We start from the raw sequence: 17307 nt of genomic DNA on the forward strand, positions 1-17307 counted from the left end.
AGGTATGGCAATCATCTTTACCAACAAAGCTATTCCCCTATCCCTTAGGGATACATTATTTAAATAGTAACATAAGGCTGACAAAATGACTCAGTAGGTGAAGTCATTTGCTGCCAAGTAGGACCCAAATTAAACCCCAGGAGACCACGTGGTAGAAAAAGAACAGACTCTCGACTGGTTTTTGACCTCCACCCATCTTATGATGCATGCATGTGACACACACACACACACACACACACACACACAAACACGAGTGTGTGCGCACAGATAGAAGAGAAGCTATGAGTACATAACCACAGAAAAATTGTAAAGAAAACAGATTACCAAAGACTGCAATTACATATTTACCTGTAATTTCTGAATTTCTCTCTGTTTTTATTTGAGACTCTGTCTGGAATACTCTAGAAGAGAAAAAAAAATAAAGAATACTAAAAAACTTCTTTTTTAAATTTTACTATAGATTTATTATTGACCTGTGAAGTACTTTTTTGATAGTGTGCAAATTTGCTTTTCACTTTAAGAAATGGTAAAATTCTACACACACACACACACGTGCGCGCGCGCCAAAGAATTGCTTCGTTTATTTATTCATTATTTTTGTTTGTTTGTTTTTTTTGAGACATGGTTTCTCTATAGCTTTGGAGCCTGTCCTGGAACTAGCTCTTGTAGACCAGGCTGGCCTCGAACTTACAAAGATCTGCCTGCCACTACTTCCGAGTGCTGGGATCAAAGGTGTGTGCCACCACCGTTGGGCCCTTATTCATTATTTTTATGGGTTTTTTTATTGTTTGTTTGTTTTTGGAGATAGGCTTACACTCTAACTAGCCTAACTTATAACTCCCTATATAGAACAGGCCAAGTTGAGGTGTGGAGGCGCATACCTTTAATTTCAGGCCTAAGGAGACTGAGGCAGGGGATCTCTGAGTTCAAGGCAGGCTGATCTATAGAGTTCTAAGATAGCCAGAACTACACAGAGAAACTTTGTCTTGAAAAATGGAAAACAAAAAACAAACAAACAAAATTAAAAACAGGCTAGCTAGGCTGGGCGGTGGTGGCGCACGCCTTTAATCCCAGCACTTGGGAGGCAGAGGCAGGTGGATCTCTGTGAGTTCGAGACCAGCCTGGTCTACAAGAGCTAGTTCCAGGACAGGCTCCAAAACCACAGAGAAACCCTGTCTCGAAAAACTTAAAAAAAAAAAAAAAAACAGGCTAGCTTTTTTTTTTTTTTTTTTAAAACAGGCTAGCTTTGAACATAAAGAGATTTACCTCCCTCTGCCTCCAAACTACATACCTTTCATTCCAGACTTGGTGGAGTTGTTTTCAAGCAGGTGGCTCTCTATTAGTTTAAGGCCAGCCTGGTCTACATAATGAGTTCCAGGATGAGAAGTTACATGATGAGACACTGTCCCAAAAAAAACCCAAAATTTAAAAAAGGCATATGTCTACCAAGTCTGAAAATCAAAGAATAAAAACATTATAAAACCAACTGGATACATCTAAAAGTAATCTACAATTCTACAAGCAATAAATAATGTACTCCAGATTCAGGGGATCCAGCACCCTCTTCTGGCCTCTGGAAGTGAAACAAACATTTATTGGGGAATAGCAGAGTTTTATAATGGGAACATGCAAGCCAAAGTGAAGCAAATGTGTTTAAAGGAAGTTGAGGCATTGAGAATTTTTTTTAATTAGTAAAAACGGAACAATTCCAGCTATTTGGCACACAGAGATAAAAAGACTTACTTGTGACTAAGCGTTTAAGATTAATATAGACAACACAACAAGATCCCATTTCAAAAAAGTAAAAACCCCCAGAAGTTTTGAAAATGGGGATAGAGTCAGGGTGGCTGTGGGAAATTCACAAAAGTCTACTTAGATGCAAACTTTCATTGTTAGTAGAGACCAAAGAGTTGGTGTCTGCTCATTGGTGAAGGTACTATAATGATGGAGTATCATTTAAATAAAGAGTTTGAACAGCTGCATTCTAGAGTTTGTTTTGGCTATGGTTTGAGGGAATACAGTCTGTTATGGCTGCTGCTATTCCCCAATAAATGTTTGTTTCACTTCATTTTTTTCTTAAAAACAGAATCTTAGGCTAGCTTTGAACTCCTGATCCTACTGTCTCCACCTCCTAAGAAAGTAGGTATTTATCTAGTGGGTTCCTGAGAAAGTGGATATTTATTTAGTGGGTTATGGAGGGGAAAGGAAAAGGGGGGAAGGAAAAAAGGAGGAAGAGCAGAGAGAGAGAGAAAGAGAAAAGAGAGAGAAGAGGGGGGAGAGGAGAGGAGAAGAGACCTCTTCGGGAGAGATGGAAAAGAGGTTTTTTCAAGACAGGATTTCTCTGTGTAATAGCTCTGGCTGTCTTGGAACTCACTTTGTAGACCATGCTGGCCTTGAAGTCACAGAGATCTGCCTGTCTCTTCCTCCTGGGTGCTGGGATTAAAGGCAATATAAATAATCTTTTAAAAAAATGTTAACAATCTTAATAATTTGAAAATCTCCATTTGATAACTAGGTTATTTATATCTGTTACATATCCAATAAAATGATGCATATAATTTACATAATATCTGTCACACTAAATATTTAGTAGTGCCTTATTTATTTATTTATTTATTTGAGGCAGAGCCTCACTATGTAGTCCTTGAACTCACTATGCAGCCAAGACTGGCCCTAAAGTTGGAGTGACCCTGGTTTCAGTTTCCTAAGGGCTGGAATAACAGATATATGCCACCATACCTGACTTAGTAGTGGCAATTGATAATAAATCAAACGATACATTTTTTTTTGTTGTTTTTTGTTTTTTGGAGACAGGGTTTCTCTGTGGTTTTGGAGCCTGTCTTGGAACTAGCTCTTGTAGACCAGGCTGGTCTCGAACTCACAGAGATCCGCCCGCCTCTGCCTCCCAAGTGCTGGGATTAAAGGTGTGCGCCACCACCACCCGGCTCAAACAATATATTTAAACCCACTTCTTTTAATTATGTTTTTCACATTTACTTATTTTATGTGTATGTAACATGTGTACATGCACAAATGTTAGTAAGCATATGCCACAGCATCCATGGGAAAGTCATATAGATAGCAGGTATTCAAGGTCTGCTAAGGATATAAAGTAAGTTCAAAATAAGCCAGGCCAACTTAGTAAGACTCCACCTTGAAACACAAAACAAAAACAACAACAACAACAAAACCCAATAAAAAAAACCCATGAATAACAACAAAAAATATGGACATTAAAAAGTTTGGAGAAATATAAATGATGAATGAGAAAAGAAAGCAGATCAAACTCCAGAGCTTTGCTAAGAGTTCTAAACATAAAACAATATGGCCTCTTCCTAAAATGTTTAATCTAGTTACCTCACACAAAAGGTAAGTGAGGTAGTCTAAGGTAAACAGAAAATAAAATTTTGATAATTCAGCATTTACAGAAAAGAGCTATCTTGAAATAACCTCTACTCCACAGGAATATCTCAGAAATAACTAGATTCAGAACATTTCAATCCATTCAATGTTGAAGAAAAAAAAAAAACAGCATCTAGAGTTATGCATCATATCTCACACTAGAAAGGTGGACTTAGGGCCAGGTAGTGTAGTGGGTATTCGCACTGCCCAGGACCTTGGTTATCTGACCCAATGAGTAGTGCTTCTGATCTGCCAACCGACTTCTTTAAAGGTAAGAGGCAGGCAGTCACTCTCTCTGCTCTTGTGCTGGTTTGTATTTGGTAGAAGTGAATCGGGTGCCTTGCTGTTTGTGCTCTTTCCCCTTGGGCAGAACAACTGCTGTGGTGTCCAACCTGTCCTGTATCAGTGAGTATTCACCCCTATTATATATATCTAAATCAATTCTTCTGAACCTCTCCCAGACTACTGTGGATTCTCGTTACAAGGTAGTGGTGGAGCACGCCTTGATCTCAGTACTCGGAGTCAGAGGCAGGCAGATCTCTTTGAGTTCAAGGTTAGCATGGTCTAAAGAGTGAGTTCCAGGACAGCCAGGGCTACACAAAAATGGAGTATAGGAGTTCAAGGTCAGCTTAGTTTACCTACCTCAAAAAACAACATCAACAAAGCAGAACCACAGTCTACAAAAGGAACCCTAAGATTGAAAGAAGCATAATTCATTAACAAAAAGATAAATATTCCCAATGGGCAGCCTTTAATTCCAGCACTCTGGTGGCAGTGGTAGGGGGATGTTTGTGAGTTGAGGTCAGCCTGGTCTAGAGAAGGAGTTCCAGAGACATGATCCAAAGCTACACTGAGAAACCATGCCCTGAAAAAACAAAAAGGAAAAAAAAAAAAGAATAGGGGCTGGAGAGATGGCTCAGTGGTTAAGAGCACTGGCTGCTCTTCCAGAGGTCTTGAGTTGAATTCCCAGCAATCACATGGTGGCTCACAACCATCTGTAATGAGATCTGGTACCCTCCTCTGGCATGTGGGCATACATGGAAGCAGAATGTTGTATACATAATAAATAAATAAATTATTTAAAAAAGAATATATTACCCAAAACTATGTACCAAAGGTGTTGAAAACTGTATTATTTCCAGATTTCAAAACATAAAGCAATTACATCTATGAAAGAATACAAAGGAGAAATATACTAGAAACAAAGAAAGAGTTAAGATAGCAAAAATAAAACTCATGAAACAAAAGAAAAATAAAATCACACAATTAAGACACAACTGGGAAATAGTGTAATTAATCTTCAAAGGTAATAATAAGTTTATCCTATATTTCTAATTTTTAAACTTACTTTTTTTTATGTTATATGAATGTTGTTCCTGCAGGTATGTTCATCTACCAAATGTGTGCCTGATACCCATGGAGGCAAAAAGAAAATCAGAGCACCTAGAGCAGTTGTGAGAACTGGACGATTGGGAGCAGCCATATGAGTGCTAGACATGGGATCTGAATCTTCTGGAAAGACAATCAGCTATTGCTCTTAAATCTAAAGCTATCACTCCAACTTTGCTATTTCTAATTTTTTGTTGTTTGTTTTCTGTTTTTAGAAACAAGGTTTCTCTGTGTAACAGTCCTAGCTGTCCCAGTACTCTGTAGACCAGGCTGGCTTTAAACTAACAGAGATCTACCTGCCTCTGCCTCCCGAGAGTTGGTATTAAAGGCATGTGCTACCACGGCCTTTTTTTTGTGTGTGTGTGTGTGTGTACATTGGTATTTTGCCTGCATGTACGTCTGTGTGAGGGTATAGATCCTCTGGAACTGAAGTTGCAGACAGTTGTGAGCTGCCATGTGGGTGCTGGGAATTAAACCCAGGTCCTCTATAAAAGCAATGAGTGTTGTTAACCACTGAACCATCTCTCCAGTCCCAATATTCCTAATTTTTAATAGCCAAATTTCTTCCTCTATTTTTGTTGGCTGGAACCTCTTACACAATGTTAAATAGCAACAGTCATAGTAGTTATCATTGTTTTGTTCTTGATTTTAAGGAATTATTTTGCTTCTCTTATAAAAATAATGCTGAAAAAAACCCTTAAAATAAAAATTTTGGCTGGGCGGTGTACAGAGTGAGCCTGGTCTACAGAGTGACTTCCAAGACAGCCAGGGCTACACAGAGAAAAAAAAAAAATTGTATCCACACATTCACTCTCATCATATGTACACAATACTCCCACTAATAACAAGAAATACATTTTAAAATTTTTATTTTATGTTTGGGTATTTGTGCAACATATAAATGCCATGACACAAAGACAAGGAAAGAGAGCTCAGTCCCCTGGAACTGGAGATACAGAAAGTTGTGAGCAGCCATGTGGGTACTAGGAATCAAACATAGGTCCTCTGGAAGAGCAGTCAGTGCTCTTAACTGTTGAACCCCTTCTTCAGTCACATAAATACATTTTTTTAAAGTTTATTTTTATTTGCATTGATGTTTTGCCTGCATGTATGTTTGTATGAGGGTGTCAGATCTTGGAGTTACAGACAGTTGTTAGCTGCCATGTGGGTACTGGGAATTGAACCCTGGTACTCTAGAAAAGTACTCATTGTGCTCTTAACCACTGGGCCATCCTTCCATTCCCATTTTTTTTAAAGAATAAAAAAAATGTGCCAGCAAGATGTCTCAGTAGATAAAAGTACTTGAGATGCAAGCTAACAACCTGAGTTCAATCCCCAGAACCCACAGCAGAAGGAGAGAACTTACTGCCAAAAGTTATCCCCTGACATCTGTACACAAGTCAAGGCATGCACTCATTTGCACTCACACATACATATGATATATGTACACACTAATAAAAGTTTTTAAGTAAAAGGTATTTTTCAAAATAAAATAATTCTCTTGTGTTGAGAAGATAACTCAGCCAGTAAAGTGTTTGCTGTGTAAACATAAGGACCTACGTTTGGATTCCCAGCATACACATAATAAATTTCCTATTGGCCGGGCGGTGGTGGTGCACGCCTTTAATCCCAGCACTTGGGAGGCAGAGGCAGGCGGATCTCTGTGAGTTCGAGACCAGCCTGGTCTACAGAGCTAGTTCCAGGACAGGCTCCAAAGCCACAGAGAAACCCTGTCTCAATAAATAAATAAATAAATAAATAAATAAATAAATAAATAAATAAATAAATAAATAAATAAATTTCCTATTGCTCTTGAGCTAGAGAGATAAGGACCTCTGGGACTCACTATTCAGTCTATTAAAGAGTTCTGTGTTTAAGCCGGGCGATGGTAGCGCACGCCTTTAATCCCAGCACTCGGGAGGCAGAGGCAGGTGGATCTCTGTGAGTTCCAGACCAGCCTGGTCTACAGAGCTAGTTCCAGGACAGGGTGAAGAGGAAGATACCTTCACTTCTGGCTCCCCAAAGTGCTTGCACGTGCGCACACACACACACACACACACATGCATGTATGCACACAAAATAACTATTCTTTAAAGTTTATTTAAGCAAAAGATTACCCAAATAAATTACCACCAACATATTTGATCTGACACAAAAACAGTATTACCTATAACATTTTACTTAATTTTCCTTTCAACTTACTTTATGGTATCTGCAAAGCTGACTCGACGAGAGCTTTTTCTAGTTCTTGGAGCATTAAATTCCTAGGAGAAAAGAATATAGGATATAATTCTTAATAAAAAAAATCACTGTGAATTAAGTCTCCATACTATTAGAAGCAGGACTCAAGTCTTATTTTGAATTAATGATATAAAATTCCTCCAAACAACCCAACATAGAAGCACTAAACAAACAAATACAATTTTCCATATACTTTTTTGAGGGAGGGCAGGTCTAAGGATTAAACCTGTGGACTCATGTAAATTTTTGTTTGTTAGTTTTGTTTTTTTTTTTGTTTTTTTTTTTAAATTTATTTATTTATTATGTATACAATATTCTGTCTGTGTGTATGCCTGCAGGCCAGAAGAGGGCACCAAACCTCATTACAGATGGTTGTGAGCCACCATGTGGTTGCTGGGAATTGAACTCAGGACCTTTGGAAGAGCAGGCAATGCTCTTAACCTCTGAGCCATCTCTCCAGTCCCTTTTTTTTTGGTTTTTCGAGACAGGGTTTCTCTGTGGTTTTGGAGCCTGTCCTGGAACTAACCTTATAGACCAGGCTGGTCTCGAACTCACAGAGATCCGCCTGCCTCTGCCTCCCGAGTGCTGGGATTAAAGGTGTGTGCCACCACCGCCTGGCTCTGTTTTGGTTTTTAAGACAAGGTTTTTCTGTAGCTTTGGAGCCTGTCCTGGAACTCACTCTGTAGACCAGGCTAGTCTTGAACTCACAGAGATTTGCCTATCTTTGCTTCCAAGTGCTGGAACTAAAGGCGTCTGCCACCACTGCCTAGCTAAATATCTTCTTTTGTTGTTGCTTTGCTTGCTTTGAGACAAGGTCTCAATATATAAAATCCATGTTGATCTCAAATTTATGACCCTTGAGCTTCAATGTTCTAACTGCTAGGATTATAGGTGTTTACCACTACTCTTAGCTTGAGTATGATTTTCAGTAAGAGTTAAAATGAGCATATTATTATTGCTTTTCGGCCTTTTGGCTTAAATCAAGTATAAAATTAGTATACTGACACAAACAACATATAACTAGGCACAAAACAGAAGCTATGGGGCCAACCCTTATTACAATGTTCTTTTAAAACTAAAAACAAACAATCAGCTTTTTCTTTGTTTTTCACACAAGGTCTTACTATGTAGCTATGACCAGTCTGTAACTATATAGACCAGGCTGCCCTAGAACTCAGAAATCAGTCTGCCTCTGCTGCCAGAGTTCTGGGATTAAAGGCATGAAAAACCATGCCCATCTAAAAAACCATTTTCATTGTAGTAAAAATACACGTAAGTTACTATCTTTTGTGATTATTATAGTATTTTAGATAAGGTCTCCCGTAGAGCAGATTACATTCAAATTTGCTATGTAGCCCATCCAAGAATGAAACCAAAATTTTATTTTCCCAGTGCTAAAATTACAGACCTGTGCCAGGCGGTGGTGGCGCACGCCTTTAATCCCAGCACTTGGGAGGTAGAGGCAGGCGGATCTCTGTGATTTCGAGACCAGCCTGGTCTACCAGAACTGGCTCCAAAACCACAGAGAAACCCTGTCTCGAAAAAGCAAAAAAAAAAAAAAAAAAAAATTACAGACCTGTGCCATCATTCCAAACTACAACATAATTTATCATCTTAAACATTCTTCCTTGACAAGTACTTACATTGTTTTTGTTAGTGATAAAAACCAAATTAAATTTTTGTTTTGCTTTATCGAGACAGAGTTTCTATATGTAGTCTTGGGTGTCCTGGAACTCATTCTGTAGACCAGGCTGACCTTGAACTCAGAGATTCACCTGTCCCTGCTTCTTGAGTGCTAGGATAAAGGCATGCATCACCACCTTGTCCTTTACCATTTTTCAAAAAATTGATGAGTATATGTATGCCCACGTGCCATATACATACAGGTGCCATGGAAGACAGAAGGTGTCAGATCCTCTGGAACTAAAGTTACAGGTAGCATCAGTCACCCAATAGGAACTGAATTTGGGTCCTCTGCAAGAGCAGAAAGTGCTCTTAACCACTGAGTCATCTCACCACTCTCAATACTTTTTAAGTGTACAGTTCAATAGTGTTAAAAACATCTTGCTGTGTAACCACTCTCTACGTCTTTTTCTTACAAAATTAAAGCTGTACTTATTGGGACTGGAAAGATGGCTTAGTGGTTAGAGAACATAAAGCTCTTGCAGAGAACTAAAGTTCATTTTCCATTTTTAGGAGGTTAGCAACTCTAGCTGAGGTTTGGGGGGGATCTGATGCCTCTGTGACCTCCATAGATGATGTGGGATTTCCCTCTGTATGCTGTGAATACCACTGGTTAATAAAGAAGCTGTTTCGGCCAGTGACTTAGCAGAATAGAGCTAGGCAGGGAAAACTAAACTGAATGCTGGGAGACAGAAGGCAGAGTCAGTGAGAAGACATGTAGCCCCGCTAGAGACAGATGCTGGAACTTTACCCGGTTAGCCACAGCCATGAAACGATACAGAGATTAATGGAGATGGGTTAATTTAAGATATGAGTTAGCCAGAAATACACTTAAGCTATTGGCCAAACAGTATTGTAAATAATATGGTCTCTTTGTGATTATTTCGGGGCTGAGGAGCCAGGAACAAACAACCAGGCTCTTACAACATATGGTCACTTACATTCATGGGTGCATAAGACTAAGACACACACACACACACACACACACACACGCACACGGACACAGACACATTCATGGGAACATAAGACATATAGACACAGACATACACACAAAATTAAAACAAACGAACGAACAAAAATACACATTTAGATCCTCCCTCCAAATCCTTGACTATATTTCATATAAGTGGTAATAAGTAGAATTTGTCTTTTTTTTTTTTGTTTTTTTGTTTTTTTGTTTATTAAGACAGGGTTTCTCTGTAGCTTTGGAGCCTGTCCTGGAACTAGCTCCTGTAGCCTAGGCTGGCCTCAAACTCACAGAGATCTGCCTGCCTCTGCCTCCTGAGTGCTGGGATTAAAGGTGTGTGCCACCACCCGCCAGGCGAATTTGTCTTTTTGAGTTTTTTTTCCATTTAAGTCTTCAAGATTCTTTCATGTTGTAGTGTATGTCAGACGTTTAATACTGAATTTCATTGTATATAAATACCATATTTTGTTTATTTAAACAAAATGATGGACACGTAGATTTTCCTTACTTTTTGACTACTGTGAATAATGTTGCCATGACTATGTATTATCTCTCTCTCCTTTTTTCTTTTTCTTCATGTTTCTTTGCGTAGTCCTGGATGTCCTGAATGGAACTTGCTCTGTAGACCAGGTTGGTCTCAAAGTCAGATATCCGCCTGCCTCTGCTTCTGGAATGCTGAGATTAAAGGCTTGTGCTACCCAGCTGACTACATATTTCTTTTTTTTTTTTTTTTTTTTTTTTTTTGGTTTTTCGAGACAGGGTTTCTCTGTGGTTTTGGAGCCTGTCCTGGAACTAGCTCTTGTAGACCAGGCTGGTCTCGAACTCACAGAGATCCGCCTGCCTCTGCCTCCCAAGTGCTGGGATTAAAGGCGTGCGCCACCACCGCCCGGCGACTACATATTTCTTTAAGGGAGCTGGAGAGATGGCTCAGTAGTTAAGAATATGTACAGCTCTTGCACAGAATTCAAGTTTGTTCCCAGCACCCAACTACCTGAAATTCTGGCTCTAGGGGATCTGTCTCTTCTAGCGTCTGTGGGCTCCAGACACTCACAAGAAATACATACTGATCTACAGGCATTCACATATTATGATGTGGGATTCCCCTCTATATGCTATGAATATGTTTTATTACCATTGGTTATTAAAGAAGTTGTTTTGACCAATGGCTTAGTAGAGTAAAACCAGGTGGGAAATTCGAACAGAGATATAGAAAGTAGGAAGAGTCAAGGAGATGCTATGTAGTTGCCAGAGAAGAACGAGGCCAGCCACTAGCCAGAACCTTACCAGTAGGCCACAGCCTTGTGGTGATTAATAGAAATAGGTTAATTTAAGATGTAAGAGTTAGCCAGAAATATGCTTAAGCTATTGGCCAAGCAGTGTTGTAATTAATGTGGTTTCTATGTGATTATTTGGGTCTGAGCGGCCAGGAACAAACAAGCAGTCTCTACCTACACATATAAACATAAATTAAGAACAAATCTTAAAAAAAAAACAAAAATAGTATGCCACCTATACTAAGCAGTCTATATGGCTAAAGGTCAAACCAGACATAGCACACATGACAGACAGGAGACAATTGTCAAGGGCCATGAGAGGTACAGCAGGATTACTAGGATTCAACAGGCCCACCTACCAGATGAGTGATAGGGAGCCAAGGCCATGGAGTTACTGGCAGTAGAAATCAGTTGCTCCTATCTGGGATGTCTCATAAAGTCACTTCATCTCTTCCCTAAGAATAGCTTTAGGTGTTTCCCACTGCTTGTGTGTTTATGTCATCTACTAGACACACATATCTGTGGGTAGTCTGGAAGAGGATTTTTCATTTTGCCATATAATTTTGCCATATAGAATATATACTGGGTGCCTTGAATTCTTCGACAGCAGACTTGAGAGAGGGCTACCTCAGTTTACCCCTGTTCTATTATTGACCTCTAGAGATACAAGAAAAAGCTGTGGATCACTTAAGCAGCCCTGGAGAAAGAAAGTCCTTCATACTTGGCTGTCAGTGGGAGGCTGAAGTGTCACTACAGAGCCATAGTTTTCCCGCTTTGATTTAGTCACTGTAGATGTAATCTTTGGAGCTGAGATATCCTTTAATCAGCTAACATGTGGTGACTATGCTAACTCAGACCAAATGCCACAGGATTCCCCTGCTTGTTTACTTAAGTTGCCCAGCTACTTGACATGGTCTCTGCCCGCTGGAAAAAAGTGATGTACTAAGTACAAGACAATTCTTGCCTTCCTCATGGTTTCTACTGATTATAAACTTTTTGCTCTCCACTTAGCCATTTAAGAATATAGCAAGTGCACAAATTCTCCTTTAAACCCCCCTAAACGGCTTAATCTCTCTCTCTTAATTAACCTCCTTCCCTCCTATGAGTTCAAGGAGGCTTTCACAAACCGCCCCCACTTTGAGTCATGAAGAAAGCTAACAGTCACAGGATTTTGTGAAAATCCTTATCTGCCTTTTATGACCCTGAAGGATTTCCAGCCCTGTATCATGTATTGCCAGAGAATTGCTAGTAGTGTCTATATAAGCTAGAAACTTTTGCAGCAGGGCAGAAGAATAAATGGGACATGATGAGAAGACTTGTGTGAGCTGATTCATTTCTTTTACCCTCAGATCCCATTAGCCAGTTCCAGTGCTTGCTGCAGCATTCCTTCTGGATCCTGAGAAGTTTAGGAGGCTGTTCCCCAATAAACCTTGATATGTCAGATAAGTGAGAAGACTGGATTTCCAATCCCTAACTCCATGTAAAAAGCTAGACAGATAGGCTAGAGAGATGTCTCAACATACAAAGGCATATACTAGTTTGTGTCAGGGTAAGGAATCAAAATACCATTCCCTACTTTAATCCCAGCAGAGGTTAAATTATTAGCAACAAATAGAGTTTTAAAAATATAAATGCCAAACTATTCAAGAATTTGGATTTTGGTTGGGCGATGGTGTACACCTTTAATTCCGGGAGGCAGAGGCAGGCAGATCTCTGTGAGTTCGAGGCCAGTCTGGTCTACAAGAGCTAGTTCCAGGACAGGCACCAAGAGAAACCTTGTCTTGAAAAAACAAACAAACAAACAAACAAACCAAAAAAAAAAAAAAAACAAAACCCAGAATTTGAATTTTTTTTAAACACGGTGTCACAGGGTCTCATACACAGCATGTAAACATTCCACCATTGAGTTATGGCTCTAGCCCAAAAGTGCTGTGGAATATTTTGATCACACTCTGACATTCCCAAAACTGACCAATATAGCTATACCTTGAATTAGGGGTAGGACCAGTTTGGAATTGGCCATCGATAAGTCAGCAGTTTGATAGAGAAGACACACAGGAAGAAAGGGGTGGGGACTAGAGTATGAACTCTCTTGGCTCTGGGACAAGGGAAGAGGCATGTCTCTTGTGTCTCTAGTCAAAAAGCAAGTTGGCTAGTAGCTACTCAGTCTCTTTGAGCTAGCAGGCTTTCACCTCATCCTTTGACTTCTGAATCTAATTGATAAGTAGAATGATAAAAGTCTTAATAAAACCTATATCGCAGCCTGAGTGGCCAGGGGGTCACTGACTGAGGGGCTGTGGGATGGTAGATAATAATTAAAATATCAGCAGATTCATGTGCAGCTGCTAAACCAACAGAAAAACATCACAAAAGTATTTGAACAATAACACGGAAGCGATGAGATACTTGTACACATTTATCATTTATGGTATCATCTCTTCACATAGCTAATAAAATTCATGATAATCACTGAAGCCAGACAGGATGATAGATTATAATCCTAACACTTGGAAAGCTCAAGAAGAAGAATTGCCACAAGTTCAGCGTCACTCTGAGCTATGTAAGTAAAACTTAATCTCAACAAACCAAGTCCCTCAACAAAACACAATCACTAAAATTGCAAAGCATCTGCACTAGAGACTTACCTGAACTGTTTCATTTCCACATTTGAGGTCCTGAAGAGGACTCCTTGGGGGTTTCAAAATCTAGACACAATAATTAGAATTAGACAAGAAAATCTAACAAAGTTATATGAGTAGAAAGCTAAATTTTCCACTAAAATCCCTGAAATTCCTCAAAGTTATATTGTTCAGTGTTATGTGGCAGATTTAATGTCTTCTCCTGGCCCACTCTCCCAAATTCTTTTGCACAAAGGTACTGAGACCATCTAACAGTCTGAAATTGTTCATAATGTTGAGCTTAGGAATGAGGGCATGCTCTAATAGGATAATCATGCTAACACAAATCAGTTCTAAGTCTTAGTCTCCTATCTCGAGGAAACACATAAAACTTTTCACACAGAACTTAAACATGAAAATAAAGAGAGTTAGGTATATCATAGCAATCAAGAGATAATAAAAAAAAAAGAAAAAAAATCCTAGCAGGATTATGCTAAAATTTCTTATGGGTAAGTTTTGCATATAGGTACCCTATATTGTTGCACTTTTTTAGTTTTATAATAATATAAATTTAATATGTAAATCAACTTGGATGAACTTGTGGCTTACAATAGTTTGAATGCCAGGTTAAATATATTTTTAAAGAGAAAAAAATATATTTTAAATATTTATAATAATGAAGTATAATTTATATAGGAAAAGTTTATTAAATAAACACATTTGAAAATATAATGATGTAGAAATATGCTACTAAAAGTTTATTAAATTATTTAAACAGTACAAAAAACGTGAATTTTGGCATATTTACTGAATAGTTATAACCAGACTAACTATTTGATTCTTTATCTAGAAAGCAATAAGAAGCTAGTTGAGATGCCAAGGTAAAGCCAAAATCAAAATAAGTATAGTTGTGTTCAATAAAAAGTAACAGCTATTAATTTAAATCAAAATATTTCTTACTGAGGAACGCCGTCTTCTAACAGGCTTCTGTACATTATCACTAAAAAAGAAAAGGAAAAATTATGTGTATATAGATTAATAACTTAATTTCTAAAGCTATCATTACCTCATCCCTCATGTGTTATAGTATAAATACTTCAATGTTTTAGTTCTGTGAGTTTGAAGCCAGCCTAGTTTACCAAGGAGATCCAGTGCTAGTACACTGAGAAATCCTGGAAGATGAGGGGAGTGGAGAGCTTCTTTGGCTGAGTGCTTTAATCCCAGCACTCCGAAAACAGAGGCAGGCAGATCTCTGTGAGTTTGAAGCCAACCTGGTCTACAAAGGGAATTCCAGATAGCCAGGACTACATAGAAAAACCTTGTTGAGATAGAAAGGAAAGGAAAGGAAAGGAAAGGAAAGGAAAGGAAAGGAAAGGAAAGGAAAGGAAAGGAAAGGAAAGGAAAGGAAAGGAAAGGAAAGGAAAAAGGAAAGGAAAGGAAAGGAAAGGAAAGGGGAAGGGGAAGGGGAAGGGGAAGGGGAAGGGGAAGGGGAAGGGGAAGGGGAAGGGGAAGGGGAAGGGGAGGGGAAGGGGAAGGGGAAGGGGAGGGGAAGGGGAGGGGAAGGGGAGGGGTAGGGGAGGGGAAGGGGAGGGGAAGGGGAGGGGAAGGGAGGGGAGGGGAGGGGAGGGGAGGGGAGGGGAGGGGAGGGGAGGGGAGGGGAGGGGAGGGGAGGGGAGGGGAGGGGAGGGGAGGGAAGGGAAAAAAATTCAATGCTTTAATTCAATGTTTTCTGTTGTCAGACGACCAGGGTGTGTGTGTGTGTGTGTGTGTGTGTGTGTGTGTGTGTGTGTGTGTGTGTGTAAGGGGTGAGTGTGTAAAGTAAGCCTGTAATCATGGCTTTCAAAAGGCTGAAACAGAAGGATCACAAATTTGGGGCCTGCCTTGGATACTAAGTAAGTTCAAGGCCAGCCTAAGCAATTTAATGAGACACTGTTTCAAAGCAAAATGTAAAAGTATGGAGCTAGAGCTTGGTGGTAGAGCACTTGCCTAGCATGCATGAAATCCTAAATTCAGTTTCTAGTACCAAAGGGGTAGGGTGAGAGAAAAAGGCTAGGAGTGTAGTTTAGTGGTAAAGCATGTTTAGCCTGCTGAACATATAATAGCTTCTTATGCCCAGAGTAAATATCTTTAAAAAGGTGGCTGAAAATGGTAGTACACACCTATAATTTCAGAGCTCTTGGGAGGCAGAAATAGGTGCATCTCTGTGAGTTCGAGGCCAGCTTGGTCTACAAAGCAAGTTTCAAAACAGCCAGGTCTAGTACACAGAGAAACCCTGTCTCAAAAAACAAAACAGCAAAACAATCATGTCCTATAAGACTATCTCTTAGTCAGGTTGTAGTGGCCCACACCTTTAATCCTAGCACTCTGGAGACAGAGGCAGAGACAGAGGCAGGCAGGATCTCTGTTAGTTTGAGGCTAACCTGGTCTACAGAGTGAGTTACTGGATAGCCAGGGCTACACAGAAAAACTCTGTCTCGAAAAATAAAACAAGAAAACAAACAAAGTTCTCGTAAATAATAATCAGTACCACATAATTTACCATATCTACAGAGGCGAAATTATTAAATAAACAATCTCTAAGTCACCAGATATTAACTGTGGTTACTATGGTGTGATTTTTTTTTGACTGGGTTTTGAAACTCCCAAATGCCTCTTGGCCAAATAGATAATTGTGAGGTGTAAGAAAAATAAAGACAGTATAGAGACTCAAATGATCATAGGCATTATGTTCTACTAACTAGCTGTTCCAAGGAAGAAAGTGAGTTTTGTTACCTTACTTGATTTTTAAAGAAAAACTAAAAATCTAATTACTGTATGAAATCATGAGATTTTTTTTTTTGCAATTTGGTCAATTAATTGAAAAATTAAGTATCGTGTTGTAAGTTAAAAATTAGAGCCAGGTGGTTGTGGCACATGCCTTTATTATCAATACTTTGGAGGCAGAGGCAGATGGATCTCTGAGTTTCAGGCCAGTCAGGAACTTCATAGTGAAACTGTCTCAAAAAACATTATTTTTAAGCTGCAAACAGATCACTAGTTTATGATTCTATTTTTTTGTTTTGTTTCTTGAGACAGGGTTTCTCTGCATAACAGTCCTAACTGACCTGAAACTAGCTCTTGTAGACCAGGCTGGCTTTGAACTCACAGAGACCCACCTGACTCTGCCTCCCAAGGGCTGGGATTAAAGGTGTGCACCACCACTGCTTAGCTATGATGCTAATTTTAGAGAAACCATTTCATCTCCTAAGGTCTTAATGAGACGAAAGGTGGTATCTATTAAAGTCCTTCAAGTCTTCAGTTCTAACACTAAGGGAACTTTTACAAAGATACGGCAGAAGGGCTATCACTTTTTAACACTGACTTTTACTTGAAACAAAATAGAAAACAATTTCAAATGTCACCGATAGTGCTTAACTAGTCTGAAAAGAATCTTTCTGCAATAAAAAACACTTTAGCAGTACCAAATGAACTTACTTCTCTTCGTTAGCCTCTGAAGACATCCCATCCATTTTTGAAAACTTTTTTTCTGTAAAAAAAGATAGTATTAACAAGTAAGAAAGATAAGAAAAATTATAATCTATGGGAGATTGAGAACATGGGTGAGACTTTAGAGTTATTTTGTAAATACCAAAAATAAGAAGCAAAAACCATATTGTGAGTTCTAAAACACAAGGGATTTTTAGGCTAGTTTAAGTACCATGTTATACTTTTTTCTCTTCTCTCTTTTTTTTAA

The 17307-nt window shown here is 39.0% G+C and overlaps 1 protein-coding gene across 1 annotated transcript in view; it reads right to left on the minus strand.

Annotated features, from left to right (window-relative positions):
* Knl1 (kinetochore scaffold 1) overlaps positions 1 to 17083 on the minus strand; it is a 65110-nt gene extending 48027 nt beyond the window's left edge. Inside the window, 5 exon segments of the mRNA XM_057780177.1 lie at positions 349 to 401; positions 6994 to 7055; positions 13602 to 13661; positions 14535 to 14574; positions 17049 to 17083. Of these exon segments, the coding sequence (XP_057636160.1) occupies positions 349 to 401; positions 6994 to 7055; positions 13602 to 13661; positions 14535 to 14574; positions 17049 to 17083 (250 nt within the window).
* Between the last annotated feature and the right edge of the window lie 224 nt (positions 17084 to 17307).

This window comes from Chionomys nivalis, chromosome 9, assembly GCF_950005125.1.
Source record: "Chionomys nivalis chromosome 9, mChiNiv1.1, whole genome shotgun sequence".
Lineage (NCBI taxonomy): Eukaryota > Metazoa > Chordata > Mammalia > Rodentia > Cricetidae > Chionomys > Chionomys nivalis.